This window comes from Leptidea sinapis, chromosome 10 (assembly GCF_905404315.1).
Source record: "Leptidea sinapis chromosome 10, ilLepSina1.1, whole genome shotgun sequence".
Taxonomy (NCBI): Eukaryota; Metazoa; Arthropoda; class Insecta; order Lepidoptera; family Pieridae; genus Leptidea; species Leptidea sinapis.
In genome coordinates, this window is record NC_066274.1 from 8,492,763 (window position 1) to 8,516,809 (window position 24,047).

The 24,047-nt window shown below is 35.2% G+C and overlaps 1 protein-coding gene across 2 annotated transcripts in view; it reads left to right on the forward strand.

Annotated features, from left to right (window-relative positions):
* Positions 1 to 253: 253 nt before the first annotated feature.
* The window catches only part of LOC126966580 (protein hook), a 36,958-nt gene continuing 13,164 nt past the window's right edge, over positions 254 to 24,047 (forward strand). For both annotated transcript variants that reach the window (XM_050810715.1, XM_050810716.1), the window contains exons 1-10: positions 254 to 494; positions 1,190 to 1,342; positions 2,205 to 2,321; positions 7,024 to 7,118; positions 14,313 to 14,438; positions 16,501 to 16,791; positions 19,119 to 19,256; positions 22,817 to 22,930; positions 23,301 to 23,481; positions 23,745 to 23,875. In XM_050810715.1, the coding sequence (XP_050666672.1) occupies positions 407 to 494; positions 1,190 to 1,342; positions 2,205 to 2,321; positions 7,024 to 7,118; positions 14,313 to 14,438; positions 16,501 to 16,791; positions 19,119 to 19,256; positions 22,817 to 22,930; positions 23,301 to 23,481; positions 23,745 to 23,875 (1,434 nt within the window). In that variant the 5' untranslated portion in view covers positions 254 to 406. The remainder of the gene's footprint in view (positions 495 to 1,189; positions 1,343 to 2,204; positions 2,322 to 7,023; positions 7,119 to 14,312; positions 14,439 to 16,500; positions 16,792 to 19,118; positions 19,257 to 22,816; positions 22,931 to 23,300; positions 23,482 to 23,744; positions 23,876 to 24,047) is intronic.

Consider the following 24,047-nt stretch of genomic DNA (forward strand, 5'->3'; position numbering starts at 1 on the left):
TCATGTACCTAATTATTATTTTACATTTAAGTGGTTTTTAGTTTGGAAGAATTAGTAGCACTGATAAAGATTTTAGTACTTCGTCTTTTAGTGCTTCTTTATTTTCTATTACGTATTTGACCATATTCTATTTTATTTCACTTTCCTTCCATGACATGAATGCGCACACAGTGCAGTGCCACAAAAGAAAAGAATGTTAGGTACTATGACGTATTTAATGTCATACGACATCCGTCAAAATTGAAAGGTCTAATTCAAGTTTGTGATTTGTTTTTTGTATTTTTTATTATAAAGTTTGTATTTGCATTTTGCAATACATATTTTGAAATAAATATTATTAGGATTAAATATGAATACTCAATAAATAGTGCATATTGTTAAAAATTAAGATATTATTCTTATCATAATGGAGTCAACGGGTGTGATATTATGTGATAGTCTAATCAAGTGGCTTCAGACGCTTGATCTTAAAGCTAAACATGAAAGTCCCGCTGGTAATAATTTTATCTTTATGTTTTCTACTATTATTGCGTCTCATACGTGTCAAAGAACTTGTAATCTTCTAATAAAAGGCCTGTTCAAATCCGTAACAAAGTTTTTAGAAAGTATAATAAATATAGCTTTAAAGTGTAATAAATAAACTCAACCCATAATATGTTGTAAATTTTAGTGTATTTATTAACAGTGGCACACTCACTATCACCCACCAAAGGAACCTTCCTTTGCATAGAATGCCAGGTTCTTGGTATTATCAGTCATTATTGTAGTTTTAATCCAGGTGTGTTACCAAACATTTAGAAAGGTTCTTCACTTTTGAGCTGGTTAGTCCATCATGTTAGGGGCTGGTCATGTGATCTCTTGCCTTTTTTATTTCCAACATTGAAAAACCAATTGCCCTTGCACACCAATTACATACAATTCAGTGACTCTATTTTGAGCCATGAAAGTATTGAGTGATTTTTGCTCTTGCTTTCCATGGTATTCTCAGCATGCAACTCCATCCATAGAATCACATCACAAAAGCATCAATAGGTAAACATCGGAAAAATAGGGGCTTACAAAAGTCATATTTTGCAAGTTTTAGAGATCCCAAGGTTTTGCCATACTGTATTGTATATATATATTGTATATTAAGTCTTGTCAGGCCATTTGTAGCTCTTATTATTTCTAAATTTCAATTTCTTTACAGAGCTATCTGATGGTGTAGCTATTGCCGAGGTTCTCACACAAATAGCTCCTGAATTTTTTACACCTGCATGGAACTCAAAGATAAAAACTGAAGTCAAACAAAATTGGAGGTTGAAAGTTAGTAATTTGAAGAAGATTTTAGAAGGTGTAGTTGGTATGTAGAACTGTTGTTAAAAACTGTTATAATATACTTTGGAAAAATTGCATATAGGTTGTATACATATTATTATAATATTGACACACTTTTTACGCAAATTATCTTGCCCCTAAATTAGGCATATATAAGTCTGTATTATGGGTTGCAAGATATATTTAATATAATATACTTAAACATACATAAATACATATAACCCATACATTAATACATATAAACATATATGGTTACACATTATTATTACAGTTGTTGTTAGTCAAATATTAAATGTTTTATTTTCTGTGTAGAGAGATGTTATATTAACAATGCTGTCAAACATATTAGACATAGGGAAATAATTGCTTGTACGCAATTTCTTACACACAATACACTTAATTTACTATATATAGTGTCCTATATTAAAGAATGTCTATAAGCAAACACACCCTAATTCTGTCCAAAGATCCAGAGTGGCTGTTATTGTAGGAGAGGATGGGTTGCTGTGATCAGATTAGATAATTGACACCAGATTATAACCATCCTCAGGGTTTTTTTTAATAATAAATTAATTAGTAATTAATTAATAAATTTTACTGTATGATATTATGTTGTAACAAAATTTTGTTTAAAGAAAAGTAGTAAAGCCTGCTGTAAAATAGTAGCTGAAATTCGTGCAGCCGTTTTTCTCAGTCCTGAAGGTATGCTTTTTCAAATGGGTGGTAGTGACGTTCTTGAGGTTCAATAAGTGAATATTATCCTATTTTGAAAAAAACAAAATTGAATTTGATGATCATTCAGATCAATGATGTAAATATGTATAATGTGACAGAACTCAATCTTTCCTTTACAGGAACAATTAATATGACACATTTTGTTGTTGCAGTTTATCATCAAGATGTTTTAAATCTCAGTTTGCAAGAGTTTTCACGGCCGGATGTAGTAAATATAGCTGAAAATGCAGATGCAGGAGACTTGGGTAGATTATTGCAGTTGGTTCTTAGTAAGTATTACAAACTTATTTGTCTTCATCCACATCTCTATCGGTGTAACTTCCTGCTTACTTCCATGGTAGCTCTAGTTCGATTTGATGCACACGGAGGTGATATTCACCATTAGAACCCAGAATCTGGCTGACCACTGTCATTTTAACCAAAAATAAAAAACAATTACCAAATAATAATTATATTCTACACTTTGTTATTTACCAATACCTACATAGTATATAGCTATATGCTTTTAAGCTTGCTGGTGTTATCAGTTTATTATACATATACTTATCTAAATTACACCATCTGGATGTGTGGCGGTCCTCCAGTTTGGTTTTCAAGGAGCTTTCTTCCACATACTACAATCCTGTGGAATGAGCTTCCTTGTGTGGTGTTTCCGGGATGATACAACATGGGTACCTTCAATAAAAGCGCGTACACCTTCCTTAAAGGCCGGCAACGCTCTTATGATTCCTCTGGTGTTGCAAGAGAATGTGGGCGGCGGTGATCACTTAACACCAGGTGACCCGTACGCTCGATTGTCCTCCTATTCCATAAAAAAAAAACAAATCTATAACTATATTTACAATACTATGACTACATAGTATTAAAACTATCATTATGTGGAAGCGAATTACCAAGAATACTGGCAGCATTACCGCGTTGGATAGCAAGGCTGATCCGTTGACCGAAATAGCTGCCAGCGCTTGGGTTTCCAGTAGCCTTATTGAGGCGCGAAGATAGTATTTTGAACATTCTCCGCGCCTCTGGGCCCCACGAGCCAAATGTCTCGACACCAAACGGCACAAAGATGTATGATTCACTGAGACCAACATATTTGCGACGCTTGCTGTCTTCGGCAGTCGAAGCAGCAGCCCCAGCACCAACTGACGTAACTTGGACATGAGAAGAAGCCAGAGTGTCGACGCAAGTCGCGACCCACACTAGCTATGATAAAGAGGTAATCTTTGTGAGGTTGTAGGAATAATATCTGGATTTACTGAACCGATTTGGAAATTTATGTTACCAATTATGGCTACATTAACCCAAAAAATTAAAAGAATTTTTCATGATAGTCAGATTTGCAAAGTTAGAGCGCTTTTGCACTACATGCGATCCGAATCCGATCCGTACCCGTGAAAACACGTTCCGAAGTAGTCGTACGGACTATTTTTATGGTAGTTAACGCACTAGATCCAACTTCCATCATCCGATTTCTTCCCGTCAACCGTTAGAAATAATTCTACGACTACACCTTTCGACTGTACTTTCACGGGTACGGATCGGATTCGGATCGGACGTGGTGCGAAAGCGTTCTAATTCAGAAAAAAAAACGCCCCAACAAAAGTGTTTCTTACGAACGCTGCATTAACGATGAGATATATGTTATGATTGTTTTGAAATCCTGGAATGTGCGGTAATGACAATCCAACAGGCAAAAGCCTTAGTAAATAGGCACATAGTCGCTATTAGAAGTCTGCGAATCGCCCGGGAGTGCTTCGAACTTCTGGAAGGAGCTGGGCTGGAGGAGTTACTGGCTTACACTGCACGCAAAATGGCCCCAACTGAGTGGTTTAATTGCGGAAACAGGAGCCTCTATACCAAAAAAAGACGTGTGGCACTCGGGGTGGCCGCGGTAAAGCTATTGCATAGCATTTTTTATCAACTATAATTATAATTATTTATTTATTTTATTTATGCAGTATTTTTTTTGATAATTTAATTTAAAAAAAACCAAACGGGAAGTGAGTAAAATTTAACTTACAAGATTTGATTACAGACAGTCAACGGGACAGGTGAAACTAAATAAAAATGCTTGTCATAATAATAAAAATTAAAAAAACGTGATAAAAAAAATAAAGAAATTAAAAAAATAAACAAGACGTACCCCAGGCTCGAACCTGGGACCTACTGCACAAAAAGCATACGTGATAACCGCTGTTCCACGGCAACTGTAATGACCGTGGCGAATTATCTATGTCCATCTAGTAAGTAAGTGTTAGGTTATTTTCGTTATGGAATTTCTGGATTCGGTGTCCACGCTCAAGGCCCGCGATAGAAGCTATGCAATAGATTAAAAAAACTTCGTACCATCGATCTATAGACATAATATCAGCCATAATTTCAGAGATATATTCTGTTATACGTCTGCGAGTTGCAAAGGATGGTATAATGTGTAAATAAATACTTTTACTCAAGAATACTTTAATACTGAATTTTTACATCAGGTTTTCTTAAATATTTAACCCGACGGACGTTCCATTGCCTTAGCAGTTCAACGTAAAAATTTAGTTCAGTGATATGGGTTTTAAATCCGTTACAAATATTTTATTTAGATGTGTGTGATGCTCGCGTTATTGAAAAATATTACTGGGGTATAATGTATTTATCGGTTTATTTACCTTTGTGCGTTTGATAGTCTGTGGCGCCCTGAAGAACTTTGATGGTAAATTCATAATAGTCAGAAAATTATTGAAAATTGATTCCTCTACAGTTATTTTTAACGTAAGTCTATATATTACTATCTAGTTAAATCAATATATACTTACTATGTATGTGTTCGTCAATTAAACAATTTTAATGACGCACGACAACACTTAGGGTTGGTCTGTAAAATTATTTGGAAACACTTTGAATAATAATAATTAATAATAAGCCTTTTATTCCAAACTATTACACATTTCTTAATTACTAAGGTTATTATTATTGTTCGGCTTGATGGCGCCTCCTTTTTAGATTTCACCAATGACGAGTTTATATTAATCAACTCCTTTATATAAAGCGGGTTTCGTGAATGATCAGAAACTAAGCACATTTTAACTGCGGAGATCATCTACTGCAAAGGACACTTGTTGTATCTAAAACAAAAAAGACACACACAATATACACAAAGGGTTAGTTGGTTAAAAGACAAACAAACTGAAGTTTTATATTATTTTGGTTAATGAATGAACATAAAATATAAACAAAAGGGGAATTAACGAAGGAAAGTAAGGATTTGAAATCAGTGGGGCGAGGGATTTTCGGAGGAAGGAGATCATAAAGAGGAGATGACAGTCGAGGGCAAGAAAAAAGATTAGGAGATCCTTCATCAAGTCCACACTCACAAAGAGAGCTGTCTCTTCTATGCAGCTTAGCCAGATGGACGGGGGTACACGCATACCCTAGCCTTAATCAATTACTAAGGTTACTCTATTTATAATAATAATAAAACTCTTTGTTGGGTGTGCCTTGCGTCAATCGAACAATTTTAATAACACCTCTTCCTCTTTCTCTTTTACATTCTTTTAATGACGCCACTTCCAACATCTGTCACTATTTCTTATCTGCCGCCACTCTCACCTAAAAAAGCAAAAATTATTGGAGATTTTTTTCCGAAACTATAAGAACTATACTGTTGAAAGTTTGTAAGTAGATGTATTCTGTGAGCCGCATTAAGAGTTTTACATAAAAATAGAAAAATAAAACAATAAATTTTGGGGGTTAGAACTGAAACTCAATTTTTTTTCATCAAACCCATGATACGTGTGGATAGGTCTTCAAAAATTATATTGATGTTTCTAATAACATTTCTTTCTATACTGAATAGTTTGCGCGAGAGACACTTCCAAAGAGGTAAGATGTGTCCCCCACCTGTAACTTCTAAAATAAGAGAATGATAAAACTAAAAAAAATATACGATGTACATTACCATGCACACTTCCACCTAAAACTATTTTGAACGAGATCTAGAAATACAAATGATTTAAGTTTTCTTTAGTGTTAATTCCGCCAATATTTGTTTTTAAACAATTCGACACGTGTTTCGCCTCTACACGAGGTACCCTCAGGACGTGTTGTCTCGCCAAAATCTGGCACGAGACATAAAACAAATATTGGCGGAATTAACACTAAAGAAAACTTAAATCATTTGTATAATTATGGATTTCCGCAAGTAACGCCTACTTCAATAAAAGGAGATCTAGTAAGTTGTTTTTTTAATACGTCATCAGGGGGTCCCGAATCATTTATCAAAATATCATATTTTTTATCTAAATATGTATTACACCAAACAAGGTACACTAAACGAGCAAGTATAATATTGTAATTTTAATTTTTTTATGTTTTGTTAACTTTCATGCCTTTGTTTGATTTAATGTTGATTACATTGGAAAATCATTTCAATGTAAATAACAATTAATTTCGGAACAGTGCTGTTTGAATAATTTTACAAATATAGAATTGCAAAATATGTAACATCACACTAGGTAGGTAAGGGTACAATTGTAACAAGGTTCCTGACGCCGAATTCCACCTTCGCACGACACGCCACAAGTTACAACAAGGATATCATCCCCACCATCTGGATGTATAGCGGTCCTCCACAGTGCGGTTTTCAAGGAGCTTTCTTCCTCGTACTACAAAGCTGTGGAATGAGCTTCCTTGTGCGGTGTTTCCGGGACGATACGACATGGGTACCCTAAAAAAAGGCGCGTACACCTTCCTTAAAGGCCGGCAACGCTCTTATGATTCCTCTGGTGTTGCAAGAGAATGTGGGCGGCGGTGATCACTTAACACCAGGCTCGCTCATTACGCTCATATTCCATAAAAAAAAGGTCGGCAGACGGATCACAAAATCATGAATTTCGTGTAATTTATTCGTGTAGTTTAAGAAATTTCGCAGTTTAAAATAAAAATGAAAGTTGTGATGTGATTATCAAGTGTGCATTGTTACAGGCTGTGCAGTCAACTGCAGCAAAAAGGAGGAGTACATCACGCGAATCATGAACCTGGAGCTGTCATGTCAGCGATCCATCATGCAAGCGATACAGGTAATTAGCATTCAAATTCAAATATTTTTATTCAAAATAGGATGTGACATCACTTATTGAAAGTCAAAAAGCTACCACCCATTCCAAAATGAATGCCTCAGACCTGAGAAGAATGGGCGCAACAAACTCAGCGGGCTTTTTTTTTCATCGAATAAATATGTTTTACAAATTAATATTGTATTATATTATATTAAACTTATTATTTAATAGCCTGAGGGCGGTCACTCCATTCCCAATCTGTGATATCATTAAGAAAGTCATTTATGTTATGGTAACCTTTAGCACACAAACGTTTCTTAACAATTCTTTTGAATAACGTAATACTTTTGTTTTGAACATTTTCTGGGATCTTGTTGTAAAAGTACAACATCTAAGCACAACACACATACATCGCCCCACAAAAGACTTACTAACTCGACTTAGCCGAGTAGTAGGCATCATAAGTTTATGTCTGTTCCTGGTGTTAACATTATGGTTATGACAGTTTCTTATGAATTACTGTTGCTGTGTAACATGCCCATCGCGGATTCACGGGTGCTACTTAGGTGTGAACTACCCGAGATAAATATAGCCCTCCACATTCGCAATGTCGCAACGGTAACTAAAATGCTGAGAACGAAGCGCGTATCCTTTGTCCCAGGATAAAACCGAAACAAACCGGGGACGAATGAAACCATCTGTATTCGCAGTTCGCGGTTTTTGCGGGTTGTGGCACTTCGAATGTGGAGCCGGAAGTACTTCATTATATTATTAATATTATTTTGTGCGTCTGTTGTAACTGAACTCCTAATAAACGGCTGGACCGATTTTAATGAAACTTTCTCTGCGTCTTCAGGTGGATTCGAGAATGGTTTAGATTCACAATTGAACTACCTCCTAAATGGCTGGAGCGATTTTGATGATTTTTTTGTGTATTCCAGTGAATTTGATATTGGTTTAGATTCTCAATTCCGTCCATATAATATAATTCTCCTGCTCATGTGTATGTTAGTGAACTCCTCCTATCGGCTGGACCGATTTTTCAAATTTAAGACGTGTGTACAGGACAACGTCTGTCGGGTCCTATTATATAATTTAACTATTTTACACAATCCATGCGAGTATATATACCTACTACTTATAGATATGTAATACTGACACACGCAAATTATATATAATAATAATCATTTATTTCAGGCATAACCCATAGAAAATACAAATTAAAATCAAAATTACAATTAAATTACAACTAAATTCAATTAACTAACCATGCAAAATAATTAAATTAAATAAATTACAAATTACATACTTATATTAAATATCTTATTTTCTATTTTTATTAAGATGGATGTCCATCCATCTTTTGAAAATATCGTTATTATATACATTGTTAGAGACAGTCATCAGAATTCCGTTGGTGGAGCGTCACATTCGATCCCAAAAAGAAGCAATTCTTGTGCGAATTATTGCGAAGAAGTCGGGCACTCTCGCTCTCGCAAACATACTTGCAGCACTGCAATACCTTGGAAGTTTTATAAGAGCTCGATAGGAATCATTATATTACACTCTTAGTGAACTTAAGGTCTTGTTTGAATTATTACATCACAGTTGGCAGGTGTACATACACAGGCAATAAGTTTTAAATAGTGTTGTTTTCACCTCATTGCTGAACTTCGCAAACCTTCGTGCTATCATGTTGCTACGTACCGAGAGCGCCCTTCGCTCCCTCTCAATATCGCAGTCGTCTTTCAGATCTTCCGTTAAGATATGACCTAAATATTTGAATTGATTTACAATTTTTACACTATTCTCCTTCAGATATACCCCAGGAATATTTTCTGGACCCTTTCCAGATGTAAATACCATCAAAACGGTTTTATTAACATTATACTTCAATCCATGACTGTTAGCATAATTTTCGCATATTGATATTAATTTACGTAACCCTTTGATCGACGGACTCAGCAGGACCATATCATCAGCGTAACTTAAATTATTGATGCATATATTTCCCACATGACAGCCTATTCTGGCCCTCCTGAGTTCGACGATCAAATCGTTGATGTAAAGATTGAACAGATCAGAAGTCAACCCTCCTTGTCTCACACCGCAATCTAGTCTGTAGCCACTAGATAGGGTGTCGCCCCATTTAACGTAGTTTATTTGGTTTCCGTACCAAAATTTTAATAAATTTATGATCTCAGTAGAAGCTTTCGTAGCAGAAAGCTTTTTCCAAAGAATGTCATAATTGACCAGGTCAAAGGTTTTACTTAGGTCAAGAAAGCATGCATATACCGAGGTTCTACGTTCTGTATAATAGCTCACACAACTCTTTAGTGTAACGATAGCTGAATCCGTTGACAAACCTGGTCGGAAACCAAATTGTGCGTCATCAATATTGACGAATCTTTGCAATACCGGGTGAATTAGACGCTCCAGAACTTTACTAATAATTGTGCCAAGCGAGATGGGCCTGTAATTTGCAGAATCATTTAAATTGCCTGTTTTATTTTTAACGATAGGAACTACTAATGTTTTTGTTAAAGAAACCGGTAAAAATTCATATTTTATGCATAGATTAAAAAATGTACATATATGATGGTATACTTTATCTGTACCCCACACTACGTGTTCGACACTAAGACCATCATGCCCAGGTGACTTACCGCGTTTAATAGATTTAACTGTATTTCTAATATCTTCAGGCGTAAACTGTATAAAACAACCAGAAGAATCTAACTCTGACCTTGGTACTTTTTTGGTGTCGACCACACAATTTGTGGTCAGGGGTTTGGCTCTAAATTTAGTTTTAAATATGTTGGCAATATGTGAAATTTATTTAGACCCATCTATGGATACCGGCCTACATTCCTTACCCTGTAGTCTTTTGGTTGCATTCCAAAATTTTATAAAATTGATTTCTTTCTGATGTGTTGCTAAAATATTCATTTTAATGGATTCTTCGTTTTGTTGGCTCCATTTAAGTTTATTTTTGAATTCCCTTCTACTTCTTTTCATTTTCTCGTAAAGCTCCCCATTACTAGGTTTTCCCGCACTAACCCAGGTTTTAAAATATAATCTTGATAACTTATGACTGTCTCTGACATAGTAATTCCACCCCGTCACATGTTTTTTTTTAGTATGAAGGTGCGTCGGACGCGAACTTATTATAGAGTACATAATTCATACGATTACACCTACCGGGATTCGAACGCGACAACAGGAGTTCAACGGGTTGGGTCACTAACCACTGGACTATATAGGGCGTCTTATAACAGATTGCATAAATATACATAATAATATTGAATCTTATTTGCGCGCTCGCGCAGTATTTCGAGACTTGAGCATTGCAAAATTAAAGCGAACTTTCACTAAAAATACGCAATTGTATTTCAATTTGTGGCCATCGTACTTGCGATGGTCATGGTCATTGACTACGACATGAAAATATGCGGTCATCTGTTATGTAGCCGCTGTTTGAAGATTTATGTGTTAAATACACGTTCTGATTCCATTATTTCTCTGAGGTGTTGTTATCGGAACGCCATAACCTAATTCTTCACGAATTCTAATTATTATAACACCGTTTAAAGTTTGTGATTGTTGCTTTTAATAATAATAATAAAATTCTTTATTGGTTTTAACAAATTCTCCATAATAAATAGTGGCAAGAACGTCCTTTTAAGCATATAAAGAGGCTCCGCTCTTTCTTAGCCTTAAAATAACATAGTTAGAGAACGTAATAATATTTTAAATGTGCGTGTGTGTGTTAGTGTGTGTATGTGTGTTTAAGCGTATGTGTCGTAAGAGCAACTCAGTATCATCATAATTTAGTGGTAGTATCCAGGCGATCAATGCAATTTTACATTCATGGGCGTTTCTATTATATATACGTAACTGTTTGTTTATTTTATTATAAAGAAATGCCGCACGACATGACATTTTAAGCAAATGTATAAAAAATATAGATGTTTATAAGTAATTTGTAGTACGCATAGGATATGCCAATAAACTTTTTTTATTTCTTTCAGTATGGCTGTTTATTAAGTGCCAGTTAACCACTTAACTTATTTGTAATAGGTACTGTGAACTCAGTGGTAATAAAAGCTACAATGAAAGAATTTATTTTACGAGTCGTCTCTCTAATGATCGTATTTAAACATTATATTTATATTCCATATAAAACGTGTAATTTAAATTCCGTTACTTTCGCGCCTAACAAAACGCCATTTCTTGTGAGGTTGTCGCTGTGACGTCATAACTATGATGCCTAACTAGTGGTAGGCCGACCAGGAGATTTTGACTGTCAATTGTCACATGTCTTTTGGGAGCTCCTGGTAACACCATATAATCTCAAAAAGCAACTATTTTGAAATGAAACTTACAATTAAAAAGATACCTTGATATTGACAAGTATAATCAAGTCACCATTGTACAATTAACAAATTCTCGGATTGATTTCAAGCAAATGGTATTAATGTTTTTTAAATTCATGTATTGTAACATTTTCCACATGTCGCATTTATGACGCATGATACAGTTACACTCCGTGTATGTAAAATTTACATACTTTCTAATTTTGCTTGAATTATAATTACTAAATAGGTGAGGCGACGAAAATGTAAATATTCGACGACTTGTTTGTGTATTTTATTACTTTACATACCATTATTAGTTTCTTATTCTCAAAAAAGTAATAAGTAAGTAAGTTTTAAACTACGATGATACAGAAAAACTAATTATTGAAATTATTATACCAACGTTATCAATTGTCTTTTCTTACTAAGCACACACACAAATACATACACACACATACTTCCACACACACACACGTGAATTTCTTTTATTTTTATTTTGTACTAATATAGGGGAACAGATTGGACCTCACGACACAGGGAATTCTAGTGTGAGGCCAGAATAATTGTAAAATTAAAGTTACTTACTTTGCACCAATGTATACTTTGTAACAGATACTTTTAACAACTATGTTACTAATATTGTACCCCAATAAATTATTCTATTCTATTATTAAGAACCCTATTAGGGGGTAAAACAGTTTGTTCAAACTCTTAGACAAAGTAACAACCGGACTCGGCATTGGCAATTTTTTCTTTTTGTTAAAACAAAATAAAAATAAAATTACACTCGTACAGAATTCCTTTTGACGTCAGTTTTGATGCTGGATCACTACAATGGCAACAAATAGGGTTTTGAGAGATGAGAAGCGATACAAAATTTGTTTCGGTACTCTTTTGGCGCATAACATCTTTATAATCTAAGGCTAGGATCTATAGAGCGCAAGTGTGAGCCTAGCATAATCTTTGGTTTCATTAGTCATTTGAAAAAAACTAAAACAGACCAATGCAAAAATCAAGTGTTTTGGCACATTTGGCTAAGTTTAACGTTAGTAAAGTCTGAGCAAAGTCTATTTACGCTCTATTATAGATCTCAGAACTAATCCCAGGCATTGAAGTGTAAAGTACTTATGTGCTACGTACTAGCAATGTACTATGTGCGTGGTGTGCATAGTACATTACGCTTATACGTTTATTTATTTATAGGACAACCAGTAGTTGTTACATTCTAATTCGCTTAAAATATATCAAATATTAACAAAATAATGAGTTGAATGTACAACAAATTAAGGTGTCACAACATGCACAGTCTTTGCTTCCGTGACACCAAAAATACAATAATATAAAATAAAAAAAACATTATAAAATCAAGATACATGCGAATTTGAAAAGAAGAAAAACATCAATCATTTGGCGCCTAACAATAGGCCAACCCTTAATAGTCTGCTTACTTAAAGCATTGCTAATTCTCACTGTCTTCTTCTATTGACCTAAGTCAGAATGAGAAAAACATTCCTTAGCGGCTGTTTAAAGTTAGCAGACCATTATGAATAAGGGGGTTATTATTGTAACCTAACGTCACTCTGAAGTACACCTACCTACTCACATATTTCGAATTCCGTTCCTGAAGTGTAACAAACGGGGACTCTATTACGATTCCTTTGCCCGGCCGTCCATCTGTATGCGGGCTCAAAGAATTTCAGAAACCGAAACAGTAAAGCTGAATCAACATGCCATGTTCTAAATTTACAATTTCTTACATATTGTTGTATAACGCCCTCTCTTGTTTCTTTTAGAAAAGTATTAGGGTTTTCAGGTGGGTATTGATGTCATATCAAGCTTTTAAATGTTATTTACGTTATGTGGTTATACTCATCCGGTGCGTCTCCATATATAGTCTATTTTTCCTTTTATTACTCGATGCTTAAAGCTCAGTGCAAAGTGACAATTACCTAGAGATGCAACACAACCAAAATAGAAATCCAAAATTGGCAAAAGGCAGAAAAGTGACTTTTTCTTGATTCTCTCCTGGCAAGTCGACTTTTGTCCCTCGTACCAGGGACTAAAAGACCGCTTTTCATCCAGGTGGCAAAAAAAAAATCGTATACGCACCACGTGAGATAAGTAGGACATTGTCACCCGCGATTGTCAATATTCCGCGGGTGAGAATGACCTACTATTCTCCGTAAGTGCGTAATATATTCTTAGACTTAGAATTATATTCTTTGACTGTCCAATAACATTTTAGGTAAGATTACGCCCCCTGTTGTTCGATAGTTCATGACGATAATTATGACAGTTAGCGCACATTAGCGCATAGTAGCGTGGTCTCTGACACTCCACATCTAATTGTTTTAAAACTTAAGGCTCCTCTGATTGCAATCGAATGTGGGCGGCGGTGATCACTTAACACCAGGTGACCCGTACGCTCGTTGGTCCTCCTTTTTCATAATAAAAACTAGTGCAGAGTGGAATCTAGGTAGAATTAATATTGTACGAGATATTTGCCAATGACCTCGGTATATACTTCCTTAAATCTCTTTGATTCAGTGCAAATGATGCATCGTGTGATTCCGTGACTCCGTAACGTCTCGAATGCCCGCGTATCACGAATTATTTCAGGTGTAATGCCTAGTTGACGTTACACTCGTGCGGACGATACATCTATCTATTGTGCTTACATATATCATCACTCTTGTGTATATTTACAAGACATTTGACGTGTTAACTTTTTATACCGCGCATTTTAATACATTAAGATAATTGGGTGTAATTTGTGTGCACGTAATCTGTTGGTACTTTAGCGTCTAGTGTTGCTTTGTTGTTTTTGTAAACGTTGAACGACGTGTTGTTTGTTAAGGAGTTGGAGGATATAACTCTGGGAGCGAATCGAGGCGTCGTGCACACGGATGTGACGTCACAGGACCTCGCTGATGTTGATATGAAAGAAGTGTTGGCGCAAAGATGCCACGAATTGGACGCTCAAGTAAGTTTAAATTTATTAGTGTCGCGAAGGACGGACACAAATCATATAAATCTTATATCGGTGATAGTTTTTTTAGTTATCAATAGAAAATGAAAATGACTACTTTAATGACATGAATAATGACAGCCTGACTCTTGTTTGACATTGTTTAAAATAATGTAAACAATGAGTACAATTAAATTATTTATTTTCGATTTTAATTAGTTTTAGCTTCCTGCTCTTCTTCTCTATGTATATTTTAATATGCCAAAACATTACCGCCTGCACGTCAACTATCTTAAAAAATTATCTAATAATTGAATTTGTATTTTGGCTCCTATGGCCCACTCATATGTTAACAATACAGTCAAGTATAATTATAAGTACAATTAAATTTTACATTATAAATAACAAAAAACATAAATTAAAAATTACCTTCAAATGAGTCCCATGTCCCTCAGTCCCTGTGTGCAAAGTGCAGTCCGCAATAGCGGTTTATATAAACGCAGTCGACTCGATCGGCCAGTGCAGCCAGCCATCTAAGGTTTTAGCATCATTATCATCAGCCGGAAGACGTCCACTGCTGGACAAAGGCCTCTACCAAAGATTTCCACCACGATCGGTCCTGCGCTGCCGTCATCCTACGTATTCCGGCGATCTTGACCAGATCGTCGGTCCATCTTGTGGGGGCCTACCAACAACCGGTACGTGGTCGCCATTCGAGGACTTTACTGCCCCATCTAACTATGGGGGAGGGGAGCTCACTGGGTATCAGTGCCCCTCCATTGGTGTCGGAGTCGTAGTGGCTTGGCGCAAATGGGATGTAGATCTTGATAACCGAAAGGTAAGTAAGTCCATGGGAAGGGTAATGACCCATCTGTCCGTCGAACTATGCGCACTGCCCACTGCCATTTCAGATTTTAAGCATACCGTTTTAAAATTAATTTTAATTTATCCAAACAATAACGCCGGTTTTGCAATGTTTTTTGTATAGCGTTAATATTTTTTGTTTAATTGTAACCGAGATAGTTACTGGCTACTGCAGAGCAAACATTTAATAGGTATTTAGATTTTGTCTCCGTAAATGAGGAAAAATCATGTGGCACAGTAGGTTGAATCGTTGACTCTCACCACAGAGCATCTCTTATGTATCAAGGTGACGAGCGCAGTTGTAGTGCCCCTCAGGTTTTTCAAGAATCCTGAGCGGCACCGCATTGTAATGGGCAGGGTGTTAACACTACCATCAGCTGAACGTCCTGCTCGTCTTGTCCCTTATTGTCATAGAAAAAAAAAGAAAAAAAGGGCTCCCGGTTCGATCTTCGTCCGCCACGTTCTAATATGTTTTCGACTTACGAATTCATATGTACGTTTATTCGACACTTAAGGTCGGCAACGCTCCTGTGATTCCTCTGTTGTTATAGGAGTGTGTGGGCGGCGGTGATTACTTAACATCAGGTGACCCGTATGCTCGTTTGTCCTCCTCTTCATATTCAAAAAAATCATATATCATTATATGCTATGATGTTTCTTTGCACAAAATTACATTATTGTTTATCGGTTTAAAGGGCGCCGTAGCTAGTGACAATATAATAACTTTTAGTTAAACAGAAGTATATACATGTTTTTTATAATTCCTATAAACAGAACTCGTAGGTACGAGGTGAAATAACATGGTTAATGAGACCTAATATACAGCGGTAACGGATGTACAAAGAAAGTAAATCTACTATTTAATTATGTTTACATACTTAATTAAAACTTTGATTACATCTGATATTGTGTTGTATTATGAAATATTAATACTAGTTATTTTAGTCTAGTTGAATAAACTACATTTTGGTTTAGTCGTAAAACCATATACTTATGTCATAAATAACGACTACTCGTACCTAACACGTGCTTGAAGATAATACCCCCTTATTCATAATAGTCTGCTAACTTAAAGCATTGCTAATTCTCACTCTGTCTTCTTCTATTGACCTAAGTCAGAATGAGAAAAAACACTCCTTAGCGGCTGTTTAAAGTCAGCGGACCTTTATGAATAAGGGGGATAAGCCATAATCATTTGTCATCAACATTTCAGGTTAAAATTCTTCAAGAGGAAAAAATGACGTTACTGAGCGAAGTTAACAGGCTAACAGCTTCTCGGGATACTGATGATGACGTCATTGAAGAGCGGGACCTCGGCGTAGGTGGGACGTCGCTGGGCCCAGCGCACGAGGGCACTCTACGTTATAGCAACATGAGAGCACAGCTGAATGCTCTCAAAGATGAGCTGGATAAGGTGGAACAGCAACGCGATGACCAGAGAGTGAGGGCAGACGCGGTTGAGAGAGAACTCGCGATTGTCAAGTTAAGGAACGAAGAGTTGCAGGTTTGTTGGACCAATTTAATTATTATTATATTAATTTTAAGTAAAAAGATTTGAGTGCAAATTACTAACGATTCTGTCTATTTGCTCATTATTAATTTTAATGTTGGGTGTACCAGTTGCTACTTTTTTAACTTGATGCCGAGTACCTATAACCATATATTTCGTTTTTTTTTTAATTTAATAGCAATCCATTGGATTTCGACCTGTCAAAGTTCCGGTTAAGGTCTGAGATAATTTTATTGAAAGCTTCCTTATCATATGGCTTGAAAGACAGGTAAATTTGTATGTCATCAGCAAACATATGAAATTTAAAATATTTAATATGTTGAACCGCGTCCGCTGTGTACAGAGTAAATAATAAGGGACCTAGGATAGACCCCTGAGAAACCCCTTTTTTAATTGGGAGAGGCCGCGAAGTGTTCACATTTCCGTCATGGTTAGTAATTTCAACGAATTGATGTCTGTCATGTAAGTAGTTCGAAAACCACCGCAAAATTCTACGCGATAGAATCGCTATTTAGCAAAGAGAAGATCGAAATTAATGGAATCGAATGCTCTGGAAAAATCTAATAGAACCAAAACAGTAGCTTCCCCTGCTTCTTGTGAAGAGAGTATATCGTCTATTACATTTATTAGGGCTGTAGTTGTGCTGTGTTGTTTCCTAAAATGACTATAATTTAGGTAGAATATTGTTTTTTTCTAAATAGGTCATAAGTTGACTGTACAATCTTCTCCAAAATTTTGGAAGCACAAGGCAAAATACTAATGGGTCGTAATTCGATAATTTCGAGCGGGTAGGTTTTTTTGGGGATAGGCCTAACTTGAGCATTACGCCAAATATCCGGAAATATATCTGAAGCAATTGATTTATTAATTAATTTGCTATGTGGACTTACGGCCGTTCCCAATATTCAGTCTATCTCTTACTTCAGATAAAAATCGTAACTTTCGTTGACTTTACAGTCCCAATAAACTCATCGTCGGTAACTCACCTAATCCGTACACGCTGTCTGTCAATGGGACGACGTTTATCTTACTAGCAATAGAAGTTTGTATGGAAATTGCAATTCACGCGTTCCAATACAAGGCGATAAGAATGACTTATCGGGTATATTGGGACAGCTTCAGATTATTGGCAGCTAATTACTGACAGTAGAAGGAACTTATTTATCGCTATCTGTAGATAGTATATTGAGAACGGCCGTTAGTGCACAAAGAAGAGATAACAGCAGCATATTCATTGAGACTCCATCGGGACCAACTGCGTTTGAATGCAATTTTCGTAAGGGATTATCAACTTCAACCTCTGTTACAGGTTGAATAGTAAAAGAATAAGATCCGAATCTGTTCATATTGAACGAATCTATGTATGTCCGAGATATCCTCCTGGAACGGTTAAAAAATATTGATTATGATGATATTTTGAACTTTAATTTTTATTACTGAAACATTACATATGCAAGCAATATTATTTTGAACTGCAATAATAACCGTCGACAAGAGAAGTATGATGTAATAATTATTATTAGTATTGAAAGATTGATGAATTATTGTAATTATGCTATACTTAATTCACCTTACTCATATACCGCGTATTGAAGGTATAAAGCTATAGTCGTTTAAGCCAGTGGGCGCCTATTTCTGCCGTGAAGCAGCAATGTGTAAGCATTACTGTGTTTCGGTCTGAAGGGCGTCGTAGCTAGTGAAATTACTGGGCAAATGAGGCTTAACATCGTATGTCTCAAGGTGACGAGCGCAATTGTAGTGCCGCTCAGAATTTTTGGGTTTTTTGAGAATCCTGAGCGGTGCTGCATTGTAATGGGCATGGCGTATCAATTACTATCAGCTGAAAGTCCTGCTCGTCTCGTCCCTTAGTGTCATAAAAAAAATTGGTATCCTATCGAACCTTATTTATTATTATTTAACTATATTTTTATTTATTTATAAGCGTTTTTATCGAGATTTTGTCTCTGAAAATAGACAACTCACATTGCCAAAAAGTTGCGAAACAGATAAAATGTCAAAAATGTTATGGTTTCAGATCATGTTGGATTCAATTTCGCGGTATATAGTTGTATACCGCGGACTGGCTTCGAAAATCATATAAACACGAAACAGCTGATCGATGACGGCCATTTTTTTTGCTATTGAGAGCTTAAAATAGGTTCATAGAAGGGTCCAAGCTTCTTATGAAGGTCACATCAACTTTACCAGAGAGATTATGATTATTATGCGATTATTAATACCATTTTTAACAACTTTTTAAATCTCCTTAAATAAATCATTATGAATAAGAACTAATATCACTATTATTTATTGAATAACAGATGGCTGGTTTAGAGAACGTAGCTTTAAAGGATGAGCTGGACGCGCTTCGAGAGACTGCAGCGAAGGCAGCGGCGCTGGAGGCCTCTGTAGCTTCCTACAAGAAGAGAATGGAGGAGCACGTAGACTTGAGGAGACAGGTGAGAGTGCTCTGATCAGCTTCTGCTGTCTGTTCCGTATGTAAATGGTAACCATTGGGTACCACTGACCTGTATAAATACCACAGGACAGGCTGTTCCATATGTTTGACAGCAAATTTTTTGCGCCCTCTTGCGCACTCGCGAGCTTCCAGAGAACAAATTTTGACGTATAATACAAATGGCTGCTAAGGAACGTACAATACTCTGAAGTATTTTTACATTTTGAATTAATTTTGTTCGTTTACCGTCTTATACTTCATGAATGAACGTAATAAAGTACTTTTTTTTTTGTAAATAGCTTCCCACCATCTATGTTGTGCACTAGGTTGTCATCCTAGTGATGATTTTAGTACTGCAGACTGTCGCTATATGGCCAACATCGCCAAAATGGCGAATATCAAACAAGCACAAAAGCACTTTGACAGCCAGTCCAAGTGGACTGGCTGTCAAATGTATAATGTAAATGTATAATCCACTGGACAAGTGTCCAGTGGATTATAGTAGAGGTCAGTGTTGGGTACCCTATTACTACGACGCAGCTGTGCTTGCTTTCGAACGTCTGTTAGGCAGTGATCGAAATAGTTACGACATCTGAAGTACACAGAGTTCGTATTACTAGTGCCGCTGTGACAACAAATAAAACCAAGATGGCGGGTATGTAAATAAAAAAAAATAATTTTACAAAAGTATTAATTACTACCGGTTGTTGTAGCGGTGGGACACGGCTCTCAACACTACGAGGAATTACAGAAAAGTTATCTTGAATCAAATTCAAAAAGGGTCATGATACGCACCGCAGCTAACGATTGAACACTACGGTGAGAAACGAAAAAGGAGAAGAGGGGGTGACACATATTCATACAAAAAAGGATAAGAATCCTTTTTTGTAGGAATATGTGTCCGACATCGTATATTGCAGCGTTGTGCGTTACGATTGCGAGACAAAAGTTATTTTTTATGTACTTTCCATCAAGTAAGCCACTTGCCACCTTTAATATAGAAAAAAGTGTGTTTGTACTTACTAACGCACTCAAAAAGTTCTACTTCTTTGGCGTAACAAAACTAAAATCTTGAAAAAAGATATTCCTCCTGCTACTTTATTATTAAGAATGAAGTAAATACAACCACTGAAAATATCCATTATATAGCATAATTTAGTTAAATAACGTTTATACAAAAGATTTGAGTTTTCTTTAGTGTTATTTCCGCCAATAGTTGTCTTTAAAAAATTCGACACGTGTTTTGCCTCTACACGAGGCATCCTCAGGACGTGTTGTCTCGCCAAAATCTATGCCAGATTTACACTAAAGAAAACTAAAACCATTTGTCTAATTATGGATTTCCGCAAAGTAACGCCTACTTCAATAAATTTTAAATAACGTTTACTCAAATATCATTAATTATTTTTATGCATGTAGAAAAGAAATGATTTTTTTTACTTTACAACTCATGCAATATTTATTATCTCTTTATTTATTTTAATTCTCGTTCATTGGTTGTGCTTCAGTAGACATATTATGTGTTACAAGAGGCTTATTGTAGCTGAGTTATGATACAAATGGTCTAGTTGACTACCGTCAGGGTTTCGAATTTGGGTGTCGGATTCCGCGTGCATCGAAAAAATTCACTCTGATTTTTTTTTATTTTCGCGCCAAAGGCATCAAAAATATTTATTTATTCATAATGACACTCTATTGACTTTAAAATAAATATTAAAACATAAATCACAGATGTAACTACATAATATTATATTCCTGAGGATTACATTCAGTATGCACACCATTCAAAGAATAATTACAACAACTTGTAAAAGTTATAATAAAAAAATTAAATAAAAATATATTACGCTCTGATTAAAAACTATGTATACTAACTTAGTAGTGTTTAGTTAGTGTAGCAAAACCTGCATGACATTATATTCCATGTTATTACTGAAAATTCACACGAGAATTGAATTATTGTGAACTAGCTGACCCGGCAAACGTTGTTTTGCCATATAAATTGTATTGATCTTTTGCTTGCTAGTTGATAAGAGATGGCGCTAGTTGTATTCATTAGTAACAATCACACTTCTTTTATATTTTGTATAATTCACACTATGGTTTTATAAATTATAGCCTATTTGTTATTCTGGTGTGTAAGCTATATTATTGTAAAGTTTCATCAAAATCTATTCCGTAGATTTTGCGTTAAAGAAGTTCAAACATACATCCAGACATACAAACTTTCACATTTATAATATTAGTAGGATAATATATATTATGAATGTTTTTCTTCAATTATAAAGTCCTTTTATTAGAATGTAAGTCATCGATAGTGCGATTGGCTTTTAATTAATAAGCAACAAGGAAAAAATTATGGGGAAAGAATAGGAGATTTTACAACGAGTGCACAAAACGAACCATTTTTATAAAAAGGTTTTGTGGACGAGTTATAAACTCTGCTTTTCATTTCGATTGCGAGGAAATAAAATAGTAGTATAACATGGACATTTTTAACAATCTTAGCAAATTTGAAGAAATAAATAAACGCACGAAAAAACAATTCCTGTTTCCCGCCGCTTTTTTTTAAATTAAAAAACACATGAGGCAAATAAATTAAAATTAAATATTGAAAAATAACAAATTCTATCTCTGAACTTTTTATTGTGTTTGGCTGTATGGCTCATTTTCTTTGCCTTAATTGAGATACATTTATGAGTAGATACGTTTATGCACTTCTGCACAAAAATCGATTTTGTCCAGCCTATATCGTGTACAAAGAAGCAATTTCAGAGCATGAGAAGTGAATAAGTAATTTTCTTCATAACATAATAAGATAATACTAAGTATGTTGCCAATATTCTAGTGAATATTTCTTACGCATGATTAAATCCAGCTTTAATGAAATGATTTAATTACAATAATCGTTTACAATTAGATGTTAATGCAATAAATCACTGTGACACGGTAAGAGAGTAATTCGTTTTCTCACGATTGTGTGATTTCTAACTGCAAATCACTGATTGATTGTAGTATTAATATTTATGAATAATACGTATGCCGAGAAATACCCGCACGTTTGAGTCATTGGTCAAAATGCTACATACATACAGTAATTAAATTAAATAAACTTTTAACAAAAACTATCATAAGTTCCTAATCAAAACATGCGAGTTCTCTGTAGTATGTGGGACTAAAAAAATGAATAATAAAGGAATAATTTATCAATAGAATCTGTTGTGTGATTTCACTTGTCAACACTTTTTAAATTTATTTATTTATTTCACACGTAAAAACTTTCATTTCTCACCATTACACATAAACTCACACAATTAATTGTGCACTACAAAGAGACTACCAATAAGAATTCCCCTGTGAATTTACCCTTATGTGAACTTTTTATGGTCCTTCGAACCTGATTTGAGTCCATGACCCATAGATTCACCTCACCTGTGGGCACAATTCCCTCCAGCATTAGCTATTATCATAAATAAGTATAATTGATTTTGGATATATATTTTAATTTCAGAAAAATTTATTATTTAAAAAAATATATATATAATATGATTTCCGATGCAGGTGAAATTGCTGGAGAGAGCGAACACAGAGCACGTGCAGCGTACGATAGAGTACGAACAAGCTGCCGCGCGCGCCAACACTTTGAAGTCACAATTAGATATTTATAAGAAACAGGTATTTTTTTACTATTTTTAAGTGATCCCCATATTTCTGGATTGTTTTTTAACCCTACATAAGTTAAAAAAATCGTATTGATTTGAGGAGTGACACTCTAGTCAATTACATACGTACCATTTTGTTTAGTCTCAAGAGATACAATTTGAAGTTAACTAATTAAAGTTACTTATTAACGTTTGATTAATTGAAGTAAGTCTTGGAAAAAATATGGACTATATTAAATATTCTGTTCTCTTCTTATTTGAAGAATAGAATTTTTTAACAGGCTCCAGCTAGCTACAAATTTTTTTTCGTTATTTTGATTTTACATTGTTTTGCGAATTAGTTCGTATTCAAAGAGTTAGAATTAAAAAAAATTGTATTTTAGGTGATCGATTTAAATGAGAAATTGGATGCAGAAGTGACCAAGGCTGACAAACTTGAGATTGATAACAAGAATCTCAGCAGCAAGGTTGCCTCGCTGCAGAGGGAGAGAGACACTCTCCTGCAAGAGAGGGAGACATTGAAGGAGACGGTTGATGAGCTGAAGTGTTCTAGAAGTACTCAAGGTTCGTGAGTTCATGCTGATGTTTTTAATATATATTTAGGATCGAAATGGTACTGAAAATATCTCGAGATAGAGAATAATAAACTACTTAATACTAACTAAATAATATGAACATAGTTTTATTATATATTATTTATAGTTAGCGACAGAATTGAGAGATTTGTTATGAACCAATTTAACTTGCGCTGTGCTGAAATGTAGTTGAACTTAATGTAAAATAATAATGTAACGTATGTATTATAATTAAATATTTTGGCTTTTCAGGTGGTACAGAGGATAATGTCTCAAAAGAATTGATACCGAACGATATGAAGGAGCGCCTAATAAGACTAGAACACGAAAATAAGCTGCTGAGAGAGAATCAGGGTGCATCTTCTGATCAGGCTGATGTGCAGGTTTGCGACACACATATTTCTTGTTTTCTGTAGAGTTTTGTGGTTGATGAAAATAATAACTTATTGAGCACTACTCATAGTGGCTAAGCTTCTAGGCTTTGGTCTGGGTCATCCGTGTATGTGGGGGGTACTAGAAAAATTGGAGCATAACTGGATGAAACGTTCTTAAAAT